The 25,744-nt window shown below is 35.2% G+C and overlaps 1 protein-coding gene across 2 annotated transcripts; it reads left to right on the top strand.

Moving 5' to 3' along the window:
- Positions 1-14,881: 14,881 nt before the first annotated feature.
- On the top strand, positions 14,882-25,040 carry LOC107936512 (probable alkaline/neutral invertase F). 2 transcript variants are annotated; one of them, XR_005899550.1, is made up of 5 exons: positions 14,882-15,864; positions 16,732-17,178; positions 17,806-18,364; positions 18,814-19,842; positions 24,740-25,040. XR_005899550.1 is itself a non-coding variant. In XM_041074519.1 (4 exons), the coding sequence occupies exons 1-4, from the start codon at positions 15,316-15,318 to the stop codon at positions 19,104-19,106; spliced, it is 1,848 nt and encodes a 615-aa protein (XP_040930453.1). In that variant the 5' UTR covers positions 14,882-15,315; the 3' UTR covers positions 19,107-20,005. The 2 variants fall into 2 exon arrangements, 1 of the variants encoding a protein (XP_040930453.1); XM_041074519.1 differs by lacking the exon at positions 24,740-25,040 and having other exon boundaries at positions 18,814-20,005.
- The last annotated feature ends 704 nt before the right edge of the window (positions 25,041-25,744 follow it).

The following is a 25,744-nucleotide window of genomic DNA, read 5'->3' as shown; positions in this document are numbered from 1 at the left end:
ATATTATTGTATATATTATGTAATTTATATTTTTATATTCATTATTCTCTATGTTGTATTTTGCATGAAATCATAATGTATGTATATTTATGTTGTTTATGATTTTATATGCATGAAATGTTAATGTATATTGTGTAATTTATGTCGTTATTTATCATTTTCTATACTATATCTGCATGTAATGTTGAAGTATGCATCATGTAGTTTATATTATTTAATATTGATATCTTGTAATATGTTAAATGCATCATTGTTTTAAAAATTTATACTTCATTTAATCCAAAAGATTTTTTAAAAAATGAGGCAATGTATTTGTATTTAGGAATTCGGGAAGTAGTGCCCTAACATGCTGGGTTGCGATTTCCAGTTTGTCTAAATGTCTAAAGTATCCTTCTAAATAGATTTTGTAAATCACAAGATGATTTTAGTTACAATAGTTTAAGAATATCGTGTCCAATCATGCTGGATGTGATATTTGTATTCTTTTGGAGCGAAAGAATCTCGATTTTCAACTCAAATTATTCCAGTTTCAAAAAGGGATCCTACTTTTAAATTCTTTCAAACTTTTGACATCAAGATAGAAAACTATTCAATTTGGTACCAATTTTGGGCGTTGCGAGGGTGCTAATCCTTCCTCGTGCGTAACCGACTCCTGAACCTGTTTTCTCACATTCTTCGTAGACCAAAATGTTCTATAAGGTGATCCAATCACAGCTAAAAAGATTGGTGGCGACTCCCGTTTTCAAAATTCTCTCTTTTAAAGAAATGGTTTTGACAGATCGTGCTTAAAAACTAACTATTATCACGATAAAGGCAAGCGCACCAATCGAACAGTAGTATAGCTTACAGCAAGACCAGAATGTCGAACCCACAGGAACTAAAAGTACTAGTATTAACCTTATTTTTATTATCTAGCCTAAAATAAGGGGATTTGCTTTATCTAAACTAATTAACTAAACTAAGAATGCACAGGAAGTAAATTAGGGAAATACTTTTGGGGAAACTGATTGATTTAGACAATACCCAAGGAAGAATCCACCTAGACTTCACTTGTTATTTAACTCTAAACTAGACGATTTATTCACTTGACTCGATCCGTAGAAATCCCTAATTTATATTATTATCTCTCTCGAGACTAACAACATCTAACACTAGGTTGATTAATTGAAATCTCTTTCTAATTAAAACCTCCAGTGTTACATTAACTCGATCTATGGATTCCCTTATTAGGTTTGACCCTAATCCGGTAGATTTATGTCGCCCTATGTCTAGGGCTGCAATCAACTCCGCTTAATTATGCTAGATCTACTCTTAGACAGGGACTTTTGCTCCTCTAAATAAGCACATCAATACTTGAATTAATATCCTGGAATATTAAAGTAAGAATTAAGAACACATAATTAAGAATAAATCAAGTATTTATCATATAATTGAAAAAATAATAATAAGATCCGTCTTAGGTTTCATCCCCCTTAGGTATTTAGGGGATTTAGTTCATATATGTAAAAGAAAACATCTCAGAAGAATAATGATAACAAAACATAAAGAAAACCCAAAAATCCCTGAAGGAAATTGAAGGGAGATCTTTAGTCTTGAAGAAGAATCCGGCTTCTGAGATGGATCGATTGGCTTTCCTCGAGTAATTCCTTACCTCCTACTCCGTGTCCCCCTTCTAGGTGTCCTTCTAGGGTGTTTATATAGGCTTTAGAATGCTTTCAAACCCTCAAAAGTGGCCTTTTTCGAATAGAACTAGACTTGGGCTCGACAGGGACACGGCCGTGTGAGGTGGCTTAGGCCTGTTAGAGTCTACTAAAAAGACACAAGCATGTGGTCTACCTGTGTAAGGAAGTCCAGGCCGTGTTGATTTCCCACATTGACATATTTTCTCTGTTTTTGGCTCGTTTCTCGCTCTTTTTACTCTCCTATGCTCACATAAGTATAAAACATGAAATTAAAGGATTAGGAGCATCGAATTCCACAAATCTAAGGATAATTCATCCATAAATGTGCTAAGCATGGGATAAAAATATGTATAAATTACGACTGATCAATAATAAAGCTAACTAAAGATATTATGAACCTCAACTTAGTCACGTTTAATGATCTAAATTGAGCATTACACTTTTCAGTTATGTGTCTACTAGCCGTCATCAGATTAAGATCGCTCAGCTAATCTGAATGCACCTAATCACGTATGAATGAAATGTATTATGATATTAATTGAAAACATGATCGACTGAAGCCCAAACATATTAAACATGAATAAAATAAATCTTATTAAATTAACATAAGAATCCTAGCAAATTGGATTTAAATTACCATAGTTGACATAAAAAACAATAAACACATAGCAAACATAAGTAAATTAAATAATAAGAGGAAAGAGTAAACTCTATTCAGTTTAGTAGCCTTTTGGATCTATTCTGATTAATGCGCTCCGATGTTCTGATCGATACTTCTTTATTAAGGGTTTCAAGGTGACCGGCCAAAGAATGCTTTTGAAAATGCTTATGTTGGCTATAATATGGAAAGGGAAATGGTGGCTATGCAAGGGAAAAGAAAAGTGAAATGGAAGAGAATGATGAATGAAAGATGAGAGATGAGTGTTGAGGGATGAGAAATGAGAGATGATTTGAGAAGTGGGATTTGTATGATATTTATAGGTGAAGGTAAGGGGTAGGGTTTGCTAAAAATAGAATCTAAATTCCTTCATTTTCTCTCATATATGGCCAACCACAATTCATGGAAAAGGGGATGACTTAGTCTCTTCATTTTGAATTCAAACAAAGGTTATTAATAGATAGGGTGTAAGGTTTCAACAATAAAGTTGTTCGGTTGACTTCTGATTATTTTCCAACTATAAGGACCTTCAATTAAATACCTTAAAACTTGCTTTGAGGTAGCCATCTACTTGTGTCAAATTTGGGCTTTAATCCCCCCTTGTTGGACAGTTTGTTAGTCTAATAATTTAGCAGACATGTCCATCTTTAGTACATCTTTTACTAGGTCAAATTATCAACCTCATGACCTAGTTTGCATGGTCTTGCCGTCCACATGAATTGAATTGTGCATGTCCATGTTTCATTCATATTAATCATATCTTCAATGGTCCTCCTACATAGTGAAAAATCACATATTAATAAATTAACATGAAATAATGTAAAATATGTACAAAAATCATGTAATTAAGCACAATTTCACATACTTTACAAATTCATGCTCAATATTACTAATTAAGTAAAATTCACTTATTTTAAAAATAATTACTCAAGATAAACATATTTATTAAGTAAAAAGGTGGTAAAAATATATTTAAAAAACCCTATATAATTTTGAGTTTACAATGACCTAAGGCATTGTTTGGTATACACCTAGAACTAAAAAATTAACCTTGTTTTTTCATCCTTAATACCTTTTTTTGAGCCAAAAAAACACTTGTTGATGAACCTTCATACAAAACCCGAGCCAAAATATCAATTTTTACTTACCCTTTTTCTTTGGTCCTGAACTGCACAACTATAAACATTTGGCCATACGTAATAAAGGTTAAGTAGATACATCAAGGCGAATTTTGTAAAACTAGAGTGAAATAGGAAGAAATTGTGTGATATGGTATTTATAAGTTAGCCAATATGTGCAAAACAAAAGAAAATTTCAAAAAGAAAATTAAAATAAGTAGAAAAAGTACTTGAAAAGTAAAAGCATTTGTGAGTGAGATATATTGAAAAAGGAAAAAATGTGACAAAGCCACAAAAATAGAAAAACTAGTTCATTAGTGCACAAAAACTCATGAGATAGTCATAGTTGTTTTATTGTGTTGTGACTTTCTATATGGAGAAATAAAGAAGGTGAAAGAAGGAGAAATAAGGCGGTGAGCAAGTAAGAGTCACTAATAGGGGAGAATAGGGAACAATACGATGTGCCAAACTAGTATTATGCTTGAATCTATTTTGATGTTTACTGCTCTTGAATTCCATACTTGCCCTAAGCCTTAGAGTGTTACAAGCTAAAAAGTCCTATGTGATCTAGGTAGACATATTTATGAATTGACATTATATTAAACAATTGCAATTTTGGCTGTTTGTATCCTGCTAGGATAATCAAATTACCTGTATGATTTATTGATGGACTCATACGTTTGAAAACCCTAATGTTTGTATACCTTACAACATATTGAACTTAGGTTTTTGATATCAGAAGTGGTAAGTCAGCTATATATCATGTTAAGATTATGTGTAAATATGAAGTGCCTAGTTATGTACTCTGAAACCAACGTTTGTATTATACTTGCTCAAGGTTCGTCTTTTAATTTGTCCTTTTTTGTTATTTTTCTTGAGGACAAGCAATGACTTAAGTGTAAAAGAGTTTGATCTGTCGTAATACGATGTAGTAGATTAAATTAGTTTCCGCACTTGAGGAGCTAGAATACAAGCATTTTCATTATGCTTTAGTTAAGTTTTTATAGTTTAGTTTAAATTAAATAAAAAGTGTACTTTGGGTCTTTTATTGACCTTAGGGTCTAAATGAAGCCTAATGGCGAGCTAACATACTTAGTGAGTGTGCAAGAGACCATTCGAGAGCGTATAAACTCAATATTGATCGCTATGTTGCAACACAGGAAGTTTAATGTCGCAACATAGGGAATAGAATGCAGGAATCTTGAGATAGACTTCGATGTCACGACACAGCTATGGGATGTCGCGACACACCCCTGAAGTTACCCTGAACCTGAGCACACTGCCTTCGACGTCACGACACAAGCATTATAGTGTCGCGACATCAGGTCTGTACAGGAAATACTTCTGAGTCAGGGGCTTTTTGGTTCGCACATTCAAAAGTTAAACACGAGAGTGTCAACTGACCTATGGTTGAGGATGACAACAACCCTAACTCTATAAATAGACTATTAAACACTTGTTAAAGGACAACTTTTGATATTCTCAAGTTTTCCTTGTAATTTTAGTTTTAGTTTTTCATTTCTTTTAGGTTTTAGGTTTATTTTAGTTTTTCGTATTCATGTTATTTGGAGAAGTTGCTTTGTAGGCTCAAAACAAATCTTGTGGATTCTGCGCTTACAATCAATCAAATACAATTCAGGATTCTCTAAACCTTTCTCTTGATTTATTCTTTATGCATATCTTATTTTTCAAGATTATTGTTTTCATGAGATCCATGAGGAACTAATCCTCTTATGGTGGATTAGCGAGTGGAGCTGTGATTAACTAATTACTATGTAGGGTTTTCTTAATGGGTTAGTTGTTTGGGAGAGGAAGAACTTAAACCCTAAGCTTGGTGACTCTAGGAAGTCATTTAGGTGGGAATGAACCCAAAATTGGTATGGCCTATCCGCGAACACCTTATCCCCAAACCGATTGGACTATAAGGTCGAAAGATAAGTAGTTCTTGCCGACTCATTAGTTTAGTGGAAGATTGAGAGATCCTACTAGGTTAATGAGTATTTGATTGAATAGAAACTCGAAATAGGAATTAGTTATGACCACCAAAGTAAGATAATCATCCATAACTAAGATTTGATACAATTTATAAGTTAGTTTTGCAAAAGTTTCTTTATTTATGCTATTTCAATTATGAAATTATAAAAATAACCCAAATATTTATCATTTATGTTTTATCGTACTATGATTTACTTAAAATACTAATTAGATCTATTTGTGTTTAGGTTAATATTAATTTAGTATCCGCCTCCCTTAGGTACGATCCTCAGAGTACTTTCCTACTTCGTTGTAACTATATTACAACCTGACTCGTATGCTTGCAGACTCCACTTTATTCTATATATTTTGTGTAGTATTCTCATTCTAGACGTTAGTATGTCCAGAGGCGGTCTCCCTACCATAGGCCACATGATCCTTTTTCATGTATCGTGATCTGTTAGTTCAATGCTTATTTCATTGAAGGCATCGCCATGATTTCATTTTCATAAATTAGTTCATATTGTTCATTCCAAAAATAATGGGCGATGGCTTAAACACGAAGAAAGACCCATATTCCATTCACACAGACAACTAACTCAGACTTATAACAACAGGACTCTTGCCCTTATCATGAGAGTTTTTAGGAGTTTCTTGAGCAATAATACAAAGAGTTAACTTATTATATCATTTTACAAGGAAAACTAAACAAGTTTAATATGAACATTAACAGGAAACCCAAAATCTAAAAGTTTCCTTTCTTACACCTCAAACTGACCCTAAAGCATAAAGCCCTAAGGCCTCATAAATAACCATGAAAATAACTTGAGTTTCATCGATATTTACCAAGTACCAAACGACGGTGGAGTTTGCTGAGTACAATGAACCCAAGTCTTCAAACAAATCTTAAGTTTAGAGTTTTCCGAGAGAAAAATTGCAGAGAAAGCTTGGAAAGAAAATATGGTTGCCAAAAAATATGGTTGCCAAATAAAGCATAAAACTTGCTCAATAAGCCAAAGTTTGCTTTATACAGATATACATGAAAGGAAAAACTTAGTGGATAAGTTTGATTTCCCTTCAAACCCATAGTTACTTGTGACTGAGAACTTTTCTGTCTTCATAAATACGGGTCTGACAGATTACAGAAGCTTAGTCCTATACTAACCAAATTCTCGTTTGTTTAACCAGATTGTTCAACAAGGATAATAAAATAATAATAAAGTATATGATTCTTTCAAAATAAGATATTAACACCAAGGTTTTAACATTTTGTCTAACAGTTGGGTGGCGTATTCTCTTCAAAATAGTCTGCCAAACCATCACCTAATGTAGACTTCACCTAAAAGCGCATTCAAATAATTCTTATACTTAGTCGAATTTATTACCTACTTTCTCTGAACTTACACCATGTTTAGTTCGCTGTAATGGAATAGAGTTGTAATGGAATAGAGCTGTAATCAGTAATTCAATTGTTTGGTTGAATGGAATGGAATAAAACTGTAATAGTATTCTTGTGTTTGGTTGAATGGAATGATGTTGTAATAACATAAGAAAGAAAAACTAAAATGACCAAAATACCTTTAGAATATTTTTAAAGATAATTTTTGTTATTAAATTTTACTAGGATTATTATTAAATTTAATAATAATAAATAATTCAATCACATTTTAATATAATTATTACCAAATATAATTTAATAAAAATAAAAAATATATAATTTAATAACATTCTTAATATAATTATTATTAAAATATGAATTAATAAAAATCATAACATAATCTCATGGGTCATAGTTGCCAATATTACAAATATTGATCCAAAAAAAATATTTATTCTCATTTTTATATATATGAAAAATATCAAATATCTATACACCAAACAAACCCGAACAAGAAGACCCTTATTTTAACTTCTCTATATTTTTCCCCAACCTGTTAACATCAATTCCAAAAATATTCCCCTAAAAATATCAAAAAAGAAAAAGGGTCCTGTTGCTGCCATTGATATATCTTCAATCTGAATCACTTTCTATACTCCCCATGGCCTTCAATCCTATTGGTCTCTGCATCATGCCAAAACCCCACATCAGAAATATGAATCAGCTTCTTCCACAAGCCTATAATAGAAAGCAAAGTGTTAGATCATGGCACCTTACTGAAAAAAAAAACAATGAAGAAACTAAAATCACCTTTAGATATATACACTTATATATACACATAAAAAAATAAAAAAAAATGGGTGAAGGATAACCGTAAGACTTCAGCTAATTTAGAAACAAACTACAACGAAATAGTTCTAAATAGAAGTTAGCAAATTTAAGTTCTAGTAGTAATAAGATATTCATGCCAATGAGTTTATAACAAAAGATCTACAAAAACACTATGATTCTGTCAATATCCACAAAATTTTTATAAGTGACACTCTAATTAGCCTCAAAGCAAATCTTATGCCACCATCAAAAAAGTTACAAGGAGAGGCTCTGTCTACTTGGTTCTAGATCTAAATGGTAAGAATAGAAGACATGAATCACAATTAATCATCAATCAAATTTCTTAACTGATGCAGTAGGATGGTAATGGATCACATGGAGATATTCTTATCACATCAGGAATGAGGCGCATCTTAATAGAGTTTGAATTACCAAATTTAAGTTATATTCTTATCACATCGAGAATGAGGTGCATTTTAACGGAGTTTGAATTACCAAATTTAAGTTATAAATCACGTTGCTAAATCAAGAATAGGTACGATTTATCCATCTGACAATGCTAAGAGATTTATGTATCAAAAATCAAATCAGGACCAATCCAGAAAGAACTAATAACTTTCAGAATAACGGAAGCAAATCCATACACCATGCTCAACACTTATATTTAGGCGGTTTTAAAGGTTGCAATTTTGAACATGTTTTCTAGTATAGAATTTTAAGAAGTAATAAAAAGATTCATAGGACCAAAGAGCCCAGACAACAAAATACTAGTAAACGTAACTAATACTAGTTACAATGAAGCCCATTATACCGAAGGCGGAGTAAGTTCATCTTCATCCTCCCATGATTCCTTGATATCAGAGTCATCAATATCTTCATCATCCCATTTTCTTTTAAGTTGTTCCTTTGCAGGGAGAGGTAGAATCTCATCCTCTGCAACAACAACATATAACTTCTTGAGCCAAAAAAAAAGGAGGGTTCAAGAAAAGGAAACAAAGAATAAAAGGAATGACATAATGCAATAGGTTCTCCAACTAAGATTGGAAACAAACTATAATCTTTAACAATTATTAACAACTTAAAAACATATAAAATACATAATAGAAATGAATCTGCTTTAAGGTCTCTTTACACTTTAAAACTCTTATACAAAACTACGAGGCGACCATCAGGTAATGTTTCAAGAAAAGAACTAATGAATCCCAATAATTGAAGCCAAGACTAGGTTTCCAGGATGTTGCCACAATTACTAATCTTCCATTACATGCAGTTTTTTCTTTTTAATCGAAAGAAAAAAAACCCTAAAGTTCTTTTTTTCGTCTGATAACACCATAGCCAATTTCCCAAGAAACTCAAAGCAAACACCTTTGAAATATCTCAACTCAACCTCATAAAATCCAAAACCAAAAACAAGTAAAAGCCTAAATTTTAGCAAACCCAATAAACATTTAGCTCTAAAAAAAGAAATTTCCCACATTCAAGTTCATACATAATAAAACATGCAAAAGAAAATAGAATCACTTATTAGTCAAAGCCCTAGGAATTAACAACAAATTCGGGCCAAAATTAAAACTTACCCCAGTCTTCCATCTTCACTTAACAACAACTCGCCTTGTTATCTTTCTAGCATTTGTGAAATCAAATAGAGGAAATCATATATGCAGTGAAAAAGGAAAAAAAGGGTTGTAACTCTGCAACCAAGGGGTTTTATTGGCTTAAAAGGAATGATGCTTCAATAGATTGACTTAGGTCTCCTTTGTAATCAAAGGAAAAAGAAGGAAACGTAGAGATGGGAAGAAAAGAAAGTTACAGTTTCTTCCTTCTTTTGACAGAGGTGAGGGCAAAAATTGAAATTGGGAAAACAAATTCTTCCTCCAAGTGTTGAATGATGATTCAGTGGTGAGAGAAGGGAATGGCTATTCAGCCTATTCCTATAGTAGACCTTGAATCAATTCAGGCCTGTAGTACCATTACAGTCAACCAAGCTAATGTTTGGCGGTAGGCCCGCCGAATTGGGCTAAAATCTATTCATAAACCCCCCAACCAAATATGTTGTTAGCTTTTCATTACAAAAAAAAATTATTTCATAACTTTGCCTCAATTCTATAAAAAGTATTCGAACACTAAGGGTTCACCAGGCGAATGTTATAGGCCGGGTCATTATATCTATCAACAACCTGGTCGGGTCGCCATACTCGTAAACAACTTGGTCGGGTTGCCACACTCATCAACAACCTGGCTGGGTCGTCACACTCGTCATCCTTGTATTTATTGGTCAGGTTGTTATACTCTTCAACAACCTAGTCGAGTCACCATACTTGTCAACAACCTGGTAAGGTTGCCACATCCGTCATCATTTTGAAAACACTTATTCAATATTAGTCATAAAAACCTAAAGCTAAAAGCTACATTCGCTGCCATTATTTATAACAATGAATAATTCTCCCCCTCACATTTAACAAACATTATGCATGTCTTACGCAATGGATAATATACATTTCTTACGTTATATATTACAAACGAGAATGTATTTTAAACGTATAGCCCACATTATTTATGTTTATATTTTAACGGAAAATATTCACGACTTACATTTTATATCACCAATGAACAATTTACATTTCTTCCATTTTATATTGTCAATGGACGATCTACACCTCTTGCATTTTATATCATCAATGAATGTTTTTGCATCGCTTAAGTTTTATATCACCAATGGATAGTACGTATTTCTTACGCCAATGAATAATATGCATTTCTTACATTTTGTATTACCAACGAATAGTTTGTACCCTACATTTTATATTGTTACACTAATGAATAATATGCATTTCTTACGCCAACGAACATATGGCTTGAACCTATTCTATTTTACATGTACAATTATGCCATCCAAAATATACATATACCATGTCTCTATTGAATAAATTTAATCCATCTATATTAACAACTGCACCACTCAGGTATATGTTATACATTTTCAAATTGTCGGGCCAATGAGCATACTACCCATTAAATCACAAAGAAAACTTATACGAACCAACCATGAATAGAAACACCATCTGCAATGCATTATTAAGGGTACAAATGAATTTTAATAGCCTCGCAAGACAACATATATTCCCAAGTCGTAGGGCCAATAATTGTATCCTCCATAAAACTACTAGATAATTTTTGGCTACATTCCCTATAACTTACCACCCATTTTTTTACAACAACTACTACCTACATGGGTGGCCTACAAATGGTCTCGAAGCATGGTCACTTTATAACTTATCTCTCGACTAGGAGGGGGACTAGTGATATATCCCCCAATTTGGACCTGGTTGGACCCTCCATTGGGCCCTCATCCCTCTTGTAAGTACCCCAAGATACCACTTAGTAAAGGGATTCCTCTCCACTCAAAACCCTAATTGTAACACTCCTCACCCGTATCTAACGTCGAGATAGGGCTCGAGGCGTTACTAGGATTTCACGTTCATAAACATATTAAATAAAGTCACTAAGCTGTGCTCTAATTTAAAACTTTCAAATATGTATATCCTTTCCCTTGAACAGGCCGTCGAGACCTAAAACATGTCTAAAGGCGGTACGGGACAAAACCGAGAACGTTTGATAAACTTTGGGCATCTTGGAAAATTTCTTTTAACTTGAAGTGCCACATGCCCGTGTGACCTGGGACATGTCCGTGCAATCACCCCGTGTCCAAGACTTGAGCATTCTGTTAAATTCACACGGCCAAGACACACACCCGTGTGTCTAGCTCGTGTTCATTTAACAGACTTACCATTTTAGATGCAGGGGACACATGACCATGCCACAAGCCCACGGGTGTGGCCCGTGTGTCACACACGGCCTAGGCACACGCCCGTGTACCCAACCGTGTAGACTCTATTAGGCTATTTTCCAAGCCTATGGTTACCCCCTTTTAACACTTATACTTAATGAATATTAAAAACAAAGTAAAACATAATTATGCTCTCATAAATGATCTTTGCAAAAACTCATTGCATGGAAATCTCATATCATTGGTTTCGTACATGCTAGGTTATTTCCCATCTTGTATTTATATGTTGTCATACCACTTTAATACATTCAAGATTGGCTCATTCTTATGACTCATTGCCAATTGGAATTCAACCATCACACATGATTATAAACTTGCATGGAAATTTTGTAGGTCATAGCCTACTTCAAAACAAATCAATCTCTATGGCCATAAACAAAAAGATAGATTTATCTTTACAAGCCTTCATTTGGCAAATCAAATGACACATATAACAAAATACTCAAAAGACCTATACATGCCATTGAACAATTTAGAAATGTCTTTATACCAAAGCTGGTCTATTTGATAGTATGTTGACTCTCCAACCGTCTTCCAATCTTTACGAGTCCTCGAGCTTTGTGAGAGACAGTGAAAAGAGAAGGGTAAGCATTTTCATGCTTAGTAAGCTCGAATAACCGGAAAGTAAACTTACCAAGTAATTAGCATGCAATTAAATTGGGCAATAAATTCAATGAGCATAGGATGGCTTACCGATCGCTTACACTTAATCAATGAGTTAGTCATATAACAATGCACTATAAAAGTTATCTTAGATGAGCTCATCATTCAACATCTCATTTGTATATATATATCATATTAATTTTGTTGAGTTTTTAGGAAATCTCGATGGAATACCCATTTACCGTCAATTCGTACAATGATTGTTTCAGATATGCACTCCCGCGAACCTCACATCTTATGGCGAGATTACAAGTCCAAGCTAAATTGATGTCAGGATTACCAGTCCAGGCTAAATCCCTTATAACGACAAACACCTTTATTGAGCTTGGATCTAAATTACCAGTCCAGGCTAAATTCAAATCCTAATCGGATTACCCGTCCGGGCTAAATCCATAATGCACGCATATTCTTCGGGAGGCTCGACCATTCAAAGGAACACCCGTCTGGACTAGATCCTTTTATAAATGAGATCAACAGATTACTTGTCCGAGCTAAATCTTTACTGAAACACATGCAGGACCTCATTACACATGTCAATCATAGTTTGTCCATCGAATTCCCTTTTTAACTTCAACCGAGACATTTATCACAATTTATACTTAGACATGCATTTCATATAATTTCATATTATTAATAATTGCAATCATCATGCATTCATAAATCATATAATTAGGCACATTGAGTGTTACTTTAAGTTATCCGAACTTACCTAGTATTCGTTTCGGTGTCGTGTTTCGGTTATTCTGAAACCTTTCGTTTTCCTCGATCAACCTCCAGAATTTGTTCCTCAAGGTCTATAACAATAAAAATAGATCATTAACATTCCACATTATACATTTCAAGTCTAAATTTCACCCCCAGTCCAAACGACCGTTTTGCTCCTAACCTTTCACATTTTTACGATTTAGTCCCTAGACTCGTATAATGAAACGCATGCAATTTCTACCTTACTCAAGCCTAGCCGAACACTTTTCCCTCTTATGGTATCCCAAATTTTCCATTATTTTCACATTTTTACCACACATTTTACAAATTTTGCAAAAAGGTCCCTTTAGGAGTTTTTCATGAAAATCACCTAGGAAAAGTTGTTTAACACACCTCAAACTTTCATATTCCTCCATAAAACATCAAAATACAAGTAACTCATGCATGGGTAAATTTTTAAACATGAACCCTAGCTTGAAATATGGGTAGAAATAGAGAGAGTAAGCTACCAGGATCTCAAAATTACAAAGAACATGAAAAACGAGGCTTGGGAGCACTTACTAATGAGCTTGAAAAACTTGGAAACCCTAACTATGGTGGCTTAGGAATTCCGGCTAGACAAGGGAGAAGAATGGCTGATTTTTGCAATCTTTTTCCCATTTTATTTCATTAATATGCCAAATGACCAAAATGCCCTTAAGCCATTTCTTTGAAATTTCATCCATGCAAGCCCATTTTTGTCCAAAAACTTAAAAATTGGGAAAATTGCTCCCCAAGTCCTTCTATTTTATAATCTAAAGCAATTTCATGCCAATTGCTTCTAGAATCCAAGTTTTGCAATTTATTCAATTTAGTCCCTAATTTTTCCAATTGGGCATTTACTCAAAGAATTCCTTCATGAAACTTTAAACATGCATATTCTCATATTCTAAGCCTCGTAATAATCATAAAATAAATATTTTGATGTCGGATTTGTGGTCCCGAAACCACTATTCCGACTAGGCCCTATTTTTGGATGGTACACTAATTCACTAAGTAATAATCCTAACTCTCTCTCTACCTGTCCAACTTTTGACCTTAGAATGGGTGAACTGACTTCTTTCGACTCTATCCCTCCTTTTCATCCATTTCCATTAATACCATGCATCAATAGACACATGAAGAGCTGTTTTACAGCTTCCATAGAGATGAGGTTCCAGTCAAATCTATGATGCACAAGTGTGTAGTGCAGTTCGTTCCCATACATAAGCAACATTCAAACTGTATGGGTTTCAATTTTTATTTTATTCTTCTTTTATAAATTTTTAATTATTTTCTACAATTTTAGGAATTTTTAAATGCAATTTTATAAAATTTTATAGTTACATTGAAAAATAATTTCTTAATAAATTTATTTTTTTTAAATTTGTATCCGTTTTAATTTTTTAGAATTAAGATGTCAATGAAATTTTTTTAAAACTTTTAGGACTAATTTTTTTTATTGAATAGCAGTAAATTGATAGAATGCCTAAATATTGGAGGGTTAAATTCGCTCGTATGTCGATAAAGAAAAGCCCATGTTAAACCTTCGTTATTGATTTTACGGTTGAGTGACAAAAAATTCTAATTTTGAGAGCTTTGGTGACTCTATTAAAAAACTTTATAATTAAGTGACTAAAATAGAATCACTCGCATAATTGAGTGACCAAAATAGAATAACTCTCATGGTTGGGCGACTATTTGTGTTGTTTACCCAAAAGAAAAATGGAAGAGTTTATGGGTTTGTTTGTGTTCCCTTTGGCGCCCAAAGCCCAACGGCCTCCAAGGTCCCACTATTACTCCTCCCGCCACTAAAAACTGAAAGAAGTTCACAAACAATTTTGTTAATCTCTAAAACGCCCCTACATTATGAACTTCCTACTTGTCACCCAGGGAACGAAACGGAGAGGGGCAATTTCGTAGATAAACTAAGTATTGAGACCTATTCTTAAACAACTTCCACACTTTATTTTTTTTTTCCAACCTCCAAAACGAACCACAATTCGGTACCCAATCGCTCACGCCCTTTAGGCTTCCATCTCTGATCGTCTCTCACTATTCTCTCCAGCAGTTTCAGTCTCTACGAAACGAAGAGGGAAGACCTGAGAAAGTTATCTCTCTCTAGAGGGCACGATATTGTGCATTTGTGCTGCTCATATTTGATTCTCTTCTTTAAGAATGTCAACTTTGAGATCCCCGTGTGATCTTTTAGAAGATGTAAAGGAAGCAGAGGTGGTTCCTGCGCTTTATTTTACTCTTTCAGTCGGAGATAGTGAGAAAGAACTTGGAGATTCATCGGAAAAAGAGGTGAAATCGCCTGATTTTTTATCGTTCTTATACACGAAGGACAGTGCATCGTGACGCCTATCGAAGAACAACCTTCGGAGACTACCACGGAGAAAGGAGCTGACGACGCGAGTGAGAAATCTTTTGATTTTATCATGTTTGAGAAGTCTAAATTTACCGAGAAATCCCTGTGTTCACAAAATGAAGAGGAAGAAGCTCTTGAATCTCCTGAGGAAGCTTCGCAAACTGAAAATATAAAATGGACGGATAATGGAAAGACATCTCTAGAATCAAACCAGCGAGAGAGTCCAAAAATATCAACAGAGATATTTCAAGACACAGTCGGAAAAGAAGAGTCATCCAAATCGGAGGAAGAAAATGAATCGACTGACAAACTTGATAAGCCGATGAAGACGTTGAGAGTGCAGAGCAACGAGAACATCTCCAAATCCAATAATGCAAACGTGGCGCAGATGTCACTGAAGCCGTCTCCTAGTGTAGGTTCGAGTCTCGAGAACTTGGAACTCGACAGTTTATTGCCTGCGGTCAGATCCGTCGATAGTCCTCTAGGGAGTACGGAAAACGGTGCGATGTTGGAAGAAGCGTGGGAGGGACTACAAAAATCTTACGTATATTACAAAGGCAAGCCTGTCGGTACGCTCGCTGCTATGGATCCTATCGCCGAGGCTTTGAATTACAATCAGGTATATTATGTTTAGTTTTTTGTCATCGTTTTTGTTTTCTTTTGATTTTTCAAATCCAGATATCTCCCTTGTTTTGTTATATTATCATTTTCTTTTGTTTGGCTATTTTGCAATGAAGCTTCATTTGTCTTAGGTGTTTTCTCAACGGTCTTTCTTTAGCCTTCAAATCCATGCTTGTTAGAATCCATTTTATCTTCAGAATTTTGCTTACTGCTGTTCGCTTTCGCTATAGCATTTTGAGGCATTTTCTGTTTTTGTGAATGGTGTTAAGGAAATTCCTGTTTTACATGCATGATAACCATCTATATCTATTTCTTATGCTTATTTTCCATCTATGATAATCATCTATATCTATAACTAATTCTTCTTCTTATTCTTCTACTTATATAACTTCGGTTCCTGTTATGATTTGCTATGAAAGTTCTTGTGCCTTTTAGTTCTGTGATCTTTTCGTCTTCACCTGGAAAATATGTGGTCTAATGTACACTTCTTGACTTGCCCTTCATATATCTGCAAATTTCGTGGTAATGCCGGAGGAACTAATTAATTATTATATTATATTGTGAGTAGCATAAGTCGTTTCATCTTCAATTTTTATTTTAAAACAAACGAGGAAGAGAGTTTTCCATACAGGTGAAGATTAACGATCTTTGTAGATGCCTTTGAGAGGAATTACCGTACGTCATTGTTACATAGCCACAGACTAAAAACATGCATTATTGCTTGATCAAATTCATAGTGCTTCTGTTTTTCTGAGTTTGATAGCTAGCCCATAATGTTATGATTTCAATGAAGTTAAAAGCCTTATTAATGCAGGGGTGCCCTATTGAACTCAATCAATATTCTTTCCCCATTCTTATATTGCAGGTTTTCATAAGAGACTTCGTTCCCAGTGGCTTAGCCTGTCTAATGAGACCTGCCAATGCTGGTGGCGATCCAGAGATAGTAAAGAACTTTCTGTTAAAGACTCTCCACCTTCAAGGTTGGGAGAAAAGAATTGACAATTTTACACTTGGGGAAGGTGTCATGCCTGCAAGTTTTAAAGTACTTTACGATTCGCATAGGCAGAAGGAAACCTTGGTTGCAGATTTCGGTGGTAGTGCAATAGGAAGAGTTGCACCTGTTGACTCTGGGTTCTGGTGGATCATATTGCTAAGGTCGTATACCAAATGCACGCATGATTATACTCTCTCAGAACTACCTGAGGTGCAGAAAGGAATGAAGCTGATACTTAATCTTTGCCTTTCAGATGGTTTTGACACTTTTCCTACACTTCTGTGTGCAGATGGGTGTAGCATGATTGATAGGAGGATGGTGAGGCTTCTAGTTATTATAGAAGTTTCCTTTAACTTTATATAGAAGTACTTGTTTGAAAACATGATCGGGAATTAGACTGGTTCTTGTCACAACTGCTCCAAGTGTTAAGCGTAATTGCCAATCTAAGCCACTTCGAATCTTCTTCTATTTTCATTGTTCTAGTACCCTTAGATCCTGTGATCAGTCTCTGCATGATTTTGTTCTGGCCCTAGTCTAGTACCAGACGGCTAAAGGGTTTTCCCCCTAAATTCTTGCTTGTTTTTGTGAATGAGTAATGTAATGTAGTTCATATATTATTGTTTGAACTCATTTTATTCACTACGGGGCAAAGCTGGAAAATTTATATTGGGGAGCTAGAATTGAACTGTAAATTCTTTTGGGGCCAACACACAAAATTTACCATTTTATTAGTTATTACTTTACAAATTTTAAGAGCCTAAAAGGGAAATTTTACCAAACCAAGGGGGCCAAGGCCCTTGCCTTCCCCCTGGTGCCGCCCCTGCTGCAATGCTTTGAGTTGTTTTGATATTTGGTCGGTCGCTCCTACTCTTTTTCTTCTTTTTACCCTCATTGCTCTGAACTGAGTTTAATTAGTGGAATTTAATGTGCTTCCTTTTTGGGCAGGGAATTTATGGGTACCCCATTGAGATTCAAGCACTTTTCTATTTTGCACTGAGGTCTTCTAGGCAGATGCTAAAACCAGAGCGAGATGGCAAGGAACTAATTGAGCGTATCGATAAGCGCATCAGAGCTCTCAGTTTTCACATCCAAAAATACTACTGGCTTGATTTCACACAGTTAAACAACATATATCGCTACAAAACTGAGGAGTATTCCCACACTGCTGTCAACAAATTTAATGTCATCCCAGAGTCTATTCCTGATTGGGTGTTCGATTTTATGCCCTTACGTGGGGGATATCTGATTGGTAACGTCAGCCCAGCTCGAATGGATTTCCGCTGGTTTCTGGTTGGAAACTGCATTGCAATCTTGAGTTCACTAGCTACACCTGCACAAGCAACAGCAATTATGGATTTGATTGAGGAGCGCTGGGAGGACTTAATAGGAGAGATGCCTTTGAAGATAGTTTATCCAGCTTTGGAGGGTCATGAATGGAGAACTGTCACTGGGTTTGATCCAAAGAACACACGGTGGAGTTACCACAATGGTGGATCATGGCCAGGTATTTGTCATGTACTTACAGTTCCATAGTAAGTTATTTGCAGAGTTCAATGATTTAAGTTGCCTTGTCGCATCATATGATATTGCTTTTAGCTGGATCATTTATATTTCCAGTGCACAACAGGCAAGCTCGAGATCATGTAGCCTTTCAGGATTAACCAGTATAATCTTATGATTAGACTTAGTAGGGTGTCGAACCTTCTTTTTATTAGACGAGGGATTCTCCTTCTTGCATTTCGGCGAGGTACCGGTGTCGTCCCTTAGGCAAGGTGTTTAGCCGGGGCTTTCGTGGTTTTCGGCCTTTCTTAATCTTAGGCCCAACAGTGTTAATAGATTGCATCCAACGAATTTAGAAAGCTCAAGAATGAAATGAATATGAACATTTGATTTCCTTGAAAATGTTTATTTGTAAAGTTCCTTGACCTGGTGTATTGAACATTGTCCATGCAGTTCTGATATGGCTACTCACAGCAGCGTGTATCAAGACTGGAAGGCCTCAAATTGCAAAACGAGCCATAGAGCTGATTGAACAACGCCTTTCCAAAGACGGCTGGCCTGAGTACTATGATGGCAAGACCGGGCGTTATGTTGGGAAGCAAGCAAGGAAATATCAAACATGGAGCATCTCTGGCTACTTGGTCGCTAAGATGTTGATTGAGAACCCAGCCAATCTCCCCATCATCTCTCTTGAAGAAGACAAAAGGATTGCCAAGCCAAAGCTCACCCGCTCTATCTCATTCTAGAAAACAACTGCATCTGACAGACAGGGATTTTCATTTTATTGCACACATATAATTCTTTTTGCAACTGGGATGGTTCGAAAATATCCAAAAATCCAAAATGCTCATATTGACACTGTTTTAGTTGTATAGTTAAAGCGAGCAAAAGATTGTCAAAAGTCAAAACCAGAACCAAGTAGCCCTTCTCCGTGAGTACATAACAGTAAACTACTACAGGTTGTAAGAAAAGAAATAATACCTAGGGCCCAAAACCATTGGATAAGTAAAAATGTAGCAGATAAATTGGATAGAAAACAATGGCCCGGCCCCCAGTGCGCTGCTCTTTCTCTCTTCAGACGCTTAACCGCCAAGGAAAAGAACCACTAAGGCAAATACGAAGAAAGAAAAGTCTTATCAGTACATTCTTCTCTAATAATTATATATACATATCTGTTTCTATAACTATTTGATCAAATTAGGCAATGGCTAACAGCTGCAGATTCATATCATGCGACAAGCTAGATCGTATGGCTACCTGGGTGGGCGCCAGCATGGCCTCTGCATTTTTTGCCTCATTGGAGCGGTGCTCCTGTATAAACCTCAGCACCACCGATTTCGATGACGAAAAGGAAGCCAAGGACCGCCCTCTCATGTTCATCAAGCCCGTGGTCCACGATGAACCCCAATCCCAACCAGACCCAGCCGCCGCGAACCGCCCCACCGCCGGCAATCTCAACGTTTGATTGTCTTGTCTTCTAGGGTTTGTTTCTCATGTTTCTCTACCTTTTTTTTTTCTGTTGTATATATGTGAAGTAGGTTTCTAGGTTAATTGCGAATCAATTCGTGTACACTTTGGCTTATGATTTGGTGTCAATTGTTTTTTTTAATGGTGATTTCAATGGAATTTATGAATTTCATTCTCATTTTTGGCTTTCTTTTTGTTTGGATAATTCAAGGATGAGACGATTTTCAACTCATTTGCAGATGCATCGTAATATTCTGATTTCATTGGAGTTATGATTTTTAACTTTAGGAACAAATTCATGAATATGGACTGCGATAAAGTGAATTAATTTTTACTGTTGTTTTTCTTTAACTAAAGAATGCTGCTTATTTTATTTTATTTTTTAGAAAAACAAAATGCTATTTTTAACTGAATTATTGAATGCATGATGCCGTTGACTAGTGCAGTTACATTTATGTTCAGCGTTAATGAATTGCATTCTTGATGTGTCCCTTTCGCCTTTTCTTCTTTTATGTTAATTTGAGCTATTACTAATTGTACTGCACGTTCTGGACTAGTGGATGAGCGCGGGTATATATTGTTCTTTCATATAGTAAAAGAATTATGGCGCACTCATGTTTGAATGTGTCAGATACAAATAGAAATGGTAGGTATTTATATTTTGAGGAAAATAAAAAGTTTGGGTAACATAGATTTTCATATTTTAAGAAAAACAGAGAGTTGGGGTAAATAGCAGGGGCATTGTAGTGATAGTGTTGTTTCTCAAACATGTGTCCTAAATCTCTTATCAGCTGACTGAAACCAAGATGCGATGTGATGTGCAATGAAAGTAGGTTTTCATTTTTACGGGGTGGACAAAATGTCAACTTTTAAAACTTCTGAGGATAAAGGAGGAGAAGAATGAGGGCAAAAGCGGATCGTAAAGTTTGTCAAAGTCGTAGATTTGACTTAGGGCTCTAGACGTTCGGAAAGAAAAAAAAGCAAATAAATAAGATAAATGAAAGATAGAACGTGACGTGTAGAAGTCCTAAGAAGTCTTGGAAACACAAAAAATCCACAACCCCCTTCAAGCGGGGCTAATTTCCCCTCCAAGATAATCCCCATGATCTAAAAAAGATTATTAAAAGAAATTCTTTAAAAAAAAACCTAGAGAGAATTTATTAACTCAAAAGAGAAATAGAATAATAATATATAGACTAGCTAAATAAATCTAAATAAAACTCGTAAGTATACTAGAATTCTAATTTAATCTTAAATAATGAGTAGTTTTAAAATAAATTTTCTTGTTAACATAAAATTCCTAAATAATTTAAAATACTTAATAATTATAAAAAATTTAGAATAAAATAATAATAAAATAATAAGAGTTGATAAATAAAATATTGGACTCATATATAATAAAAATTAAGTCTAAAACTCAAATCCAATATGAAACGTCTAGGCTTGGGAGATCAATTGGGGTTCTTGAAGTGAAATGCCTAAGCTTGTTAGCATTTTTCACATGGGCTTGTCATCATAGATTGAGAGTTTATGCCCACGAACATAATTAGTCTCTTCTAATCCATCATTACTCATCGTCTTGAAACTTCAACTCTTCTTCTCGAATTTTCTTCGTGATAAAGTCTTGAACTACTAAGTTGAGTTTTGACTATTTGTTTGGATTTGGATCTCGTAATTGGGGCTTGATGGAAACTAAGCTCATCTTTATTATGGCCTTTGAATTGGGTTGAGTTGCTCATATCATTCCCCCTTCCACAAAAGGATTCGTCCTCGAATCTGTAATATCAAAAGGAGAAAGGTCAACGACATTAAAAGTGACACTAACATGATACTCACCGGGAAGGTCGATTTGATATGCATTATCATTAATGCGCTTGAGTACGAGAAAGGGTCCATCACCACGTGGTCTAATTTTGTTTTGCGTTTAGTCAGAAATTGCTCTTTTCTCATGTGGACCCAAACCCAGTCATTGGGCTCAAAAATAATTTGCTTGCACCCCTTATTAGCTTTGTTGGCATTGGCTTCATTTGTTTTGGAGATTCGTTGTCTTGCTTTTGCATGCATAGATTTCACCAATTCAGCTTTCTTCTCACCATCTAAATTAGAAATGTTTTCTATAGGCAATGGTATAAGATCAAGTACAATTAGTGGATTAAAACCATAAACAAGTTCAAATGGGGAATAGACATTTGTAGAGTGAATAGATCTGTTATATGCAAACTTAACAAATGGAAAACACTCTTCCCAATTTTTAAGGTTTTTACCCATAACAGCTCGTAGTAAAGCACCTAAGACTCGATTGGCTGCCTCAGTTTGTCCATCGGTTTGGGGGTGACATGTAGTAGAATATAATAATTTAGTACCAAGCTTGCCCCATAATACTTTCCAAAAGTGGCTTAGAAATTTTACGTCTCTGTCCGATACAATGGTGCGAGGTATCCCATATAAGTACACCACCCTCAAAAGAATAAGTCAGCCATATGTGTAGCGTCATCCGTTTTGTGACAAGGAATGAAGTGAGCCATCTTTGAAAACTTATCAACAACAACAAAAATACTATATCGACCTTTTTTGGTTCGTAGTAAACCAAAAATAAAATCCATGGATAAGTTTACCCATGGCGAAGAAGGAATCGGCAAAGGAGTATAAAGTCCATGAGACACTACTTCAGATTTTGCTTGTTTACAAGTAATACAATTAGAACATACCTTTTCAACGTCCTTTTTCATGTGTGACTAATAAAAATGTTCGTGGAAAATATCTAGTGTCTTGGCGACACCGAAGTGTCTCATTAGGCCTCTATTATGTGCCTCACGAATTAATAACTCTCATAGAATATTGTGGAACACATAACCTGTTTAAGCAAAAAAGGAACCCATCTACAAGATAAAACTTGTTAAAGACACCATCCCACAACTAGAAAAAACATTTGCAAAATCAATATCATTTAAGTATGAATCTTTTATATGTTCAAACCCTAAGACTTTAGCATTTAATGTAATTATCAAAGAATATCTACTAGATAATGCATCAAATCAACAACTACATTTTCTTTACCTATTTTATACTTAATTGTATATGGAAATGTCTGTAACAATCCGATTTTGGGGCTAGTCGGAATGGTGGTTTCGGGACCACCGACCCGAGGTTAGAGAAATTGTTTTTGATATTATTTTTTTATGTGTTGTGGAATTATTATATGAGTGTATGAAAAATTTGGCAAGGTAATTTTAGCATTTATGAGCTTAATTGCGAAAAAAAAGACTAAATCGCATAAAGTTCAAAAGTCTTAAATTAATAGCTAAGGGTGTTAAATTGCCATGGAACTTAAACTGGGGGTCTTTAAAGGGCAAATAGACCTAAAAAGAGTGCTAGGCCGGCCATGGGGACAAGAATGGTCAAAAAAAGTCAAATTGGGTGGGTTTGGTTGCTTGTTTGACTAAAAAGAAAATAAAATAAACAAAGGATGATATCATCCTTTTCCTATCTTCTCTAGTGCCGAAAATATCAGCCATAGGAGGGTTTGAGAGCTTGAAAAATTTCAGCCACTCTCTATTCTCATAGGTAAGTGATTTTGATAATTTCCTTAATGATTTTGCATTTTTGGACCCTTTGTAACATGAACTTTCTAACAAGGGGACTATTTTGTAAAATGGTTGAAAGTCTAGAGTTTTTTCATGATATTACACATGTTCATTTCTGAAATTTTATGGAAAATATGAGTTATGGTTGAGAAATAAACAATTATTGTGAAGAAATTTTCATAGAAACCCTAATTAGGGACCATTTTGCATAAGTTGAAAAATTAGATGGTAAATGTGAGAAATAATGGGAATTTTGAGTTTCTATAAGAGTAAAAAGGGTTCGGCTAGGCTTAAGATATGAAGAAATTCGATAAAAATTAATTTTCGGAGCTAAGGGTAAAATGATCACTTTGTAAAAGTATAGAGGCAAAATGGTCATTTTTCTCAATTATAAATTATTGAGTACCTAGATTATTAAAAGAATTAAATTTATGAATTTTTTCATTTTAAATTAAGAATTGCAAATTTCGGGCCTAGACTGGGGAAAAGCAAAGCAAGTGGACTAAGTCGGATGAGTAGTCTACATTTTTTGCATACTGAGGTAAGTTGTATGTAAATAATACAACTACATGGTTATTATAAGTTTAATTTGATATAGCATAAATCGCTTGTTTGTGGAAATAATTATGTATGATGAATATTGAGATAGTAGAACTCCCGTTGAACCTTAGGAAATAAATCGATTATTCGTGCCATGACATTTGGGTCATTTGTGTGCTAGTGTAAGACATGTATAGGACATGCATAGTCTAAATTATAAGAGCCAGTATAAGACCATGTTTGGGACATGGCATTGGCATTGAGACGTAAGCTAGTGTCTGTATCGGCCTCGTGATGTAAGCCAGTGTAAGACATGTCTGGGATACGCATCGGTTACGAGATGGGTCAGTGTAAGACCCTGTCTGGGACATGGTATCGGCACGGATATGTGAGAGCTAGTGTAAGATTATGTCTGGGACATGGCGTCGGCCTCGATTTCGATAGTCAGTGTAAGGCCATATCTGGGATATGGCATCGGCATTATACTCTGTGTTTGAGGCTTAGTGAATACCCGATAGTATTTCAAATAGTTCAACGGCGAAAGTTACAGTTTAAGTTATACGAGAAAAGTATGATCATGTTGTAAGTGGTACAGGTACCTATTTGAAATGTATGAGATGTAAGCTCAATATATGCTATGTGAAATGTATTGGCTAGTGATGAGTAAGTTGTTCTTATGCCTACTTATGTGCTATGAGCATGATGATAAATGGTAAAGTTGTTGTTATATTTATTGCATGCAATTATTAAGTTTTATGTTTACCCTGTTTTTTTCCATTTTCTTATAGTGTCGTCTATTTAGCTCGTGGATCAACGATTGTCGGAGGCATCGATCACACTATCAATCGTAGCACTTGGTATAATTAGATCTATTTAATTTGATTATGGCATGTATAGGACCCTGACTTTAAAATTTTGTGTCTTTGTTAATTGGCCAAATGTGTTGGCGTGCTTTAGCATTTTGATTCATTTTGTACAAGGTCATAGAAATGGATAAAGTTGAAAGTTGTTATACGAAAACAAGAAGTTGTTTCATGAATAGGTAATTTGTTGGTTGTTTTAGTAAATATGAAATGTGTAAAGGCCTTAGATGTGGCTGTTGGATTGATGAATTATATTATGATGATCTTTTGCATGATGGTTGTTGTTATTTTGTGTTTCAGGGTGGTAAAGGGCTTGGTAAATAGCTCTATGTTGCCCACACGAGTAGACACATGGGCGTGTGTCTAGGCCGTGTGTGACACACAGCCAGCCCCATGAGCGTGTTGTCCAGCTGTGTGTCCCATTCATGTAGAAATTTCAAGCTAGTATACATGGTAGTAAACACACGGGCAGAGGCACGGCCGTGTGTCTTAGTCTTGTTAAGGACACAGCCTAGCACACGGGCGTGTGCCTTGGCTGTGTGACCCTTAAGGATTGCTGACGTCAGAAACAGAATGTCAAGGTTTTTGGACACGAACGTGTCATGACCGTGTGAGAGACACGGACCATAGACACAGGCATGTGTCAGGCCGTGTGAAAACCCCTGTGGGTTCGAATTTAGAATTTAATTCCACACGGGCGTGTTACCCTCCCACACGGGCGTGTGCCCTGTTTCAAGGGTTATTTTTATTAAGTCGGTTTAAGGTCCTGAGTTAGTTGCGAATGGTTTCCAATAAGATTTTGAAGCATCGTAGGCCCACATTAAGGAGTTTTAAGAAAGGTTAGAAAAAGTTTTAAATTTGATCGAGTCTTGGTGACTCAGAAATGATTGTAGGCATGTGGTTAAGTATGATAATGCCTCGTGCCCAGTC

This window comes from Gossypium hirsutum, chromosome A08 (assembly GCF_007990345.1).
Source record: "Gossypium hirsutum isolate 1008001.06 chromosome A08, Gossypium_hirsutum_v2.1, whole genome shotgun sequence".
Classification (NCBI taxonomy): domain Eukaryota; kingdom Viridiplantae; phylum Streptophyta; class Magnoliopsida; order Malvales; family Malvaceae; genus Gossypium; species Gossypium hirsutum.
Note: the sequence above shows the minus strand (reverse complement) of the source record. Positions and strands in the feature narration are given on the sequence as shown.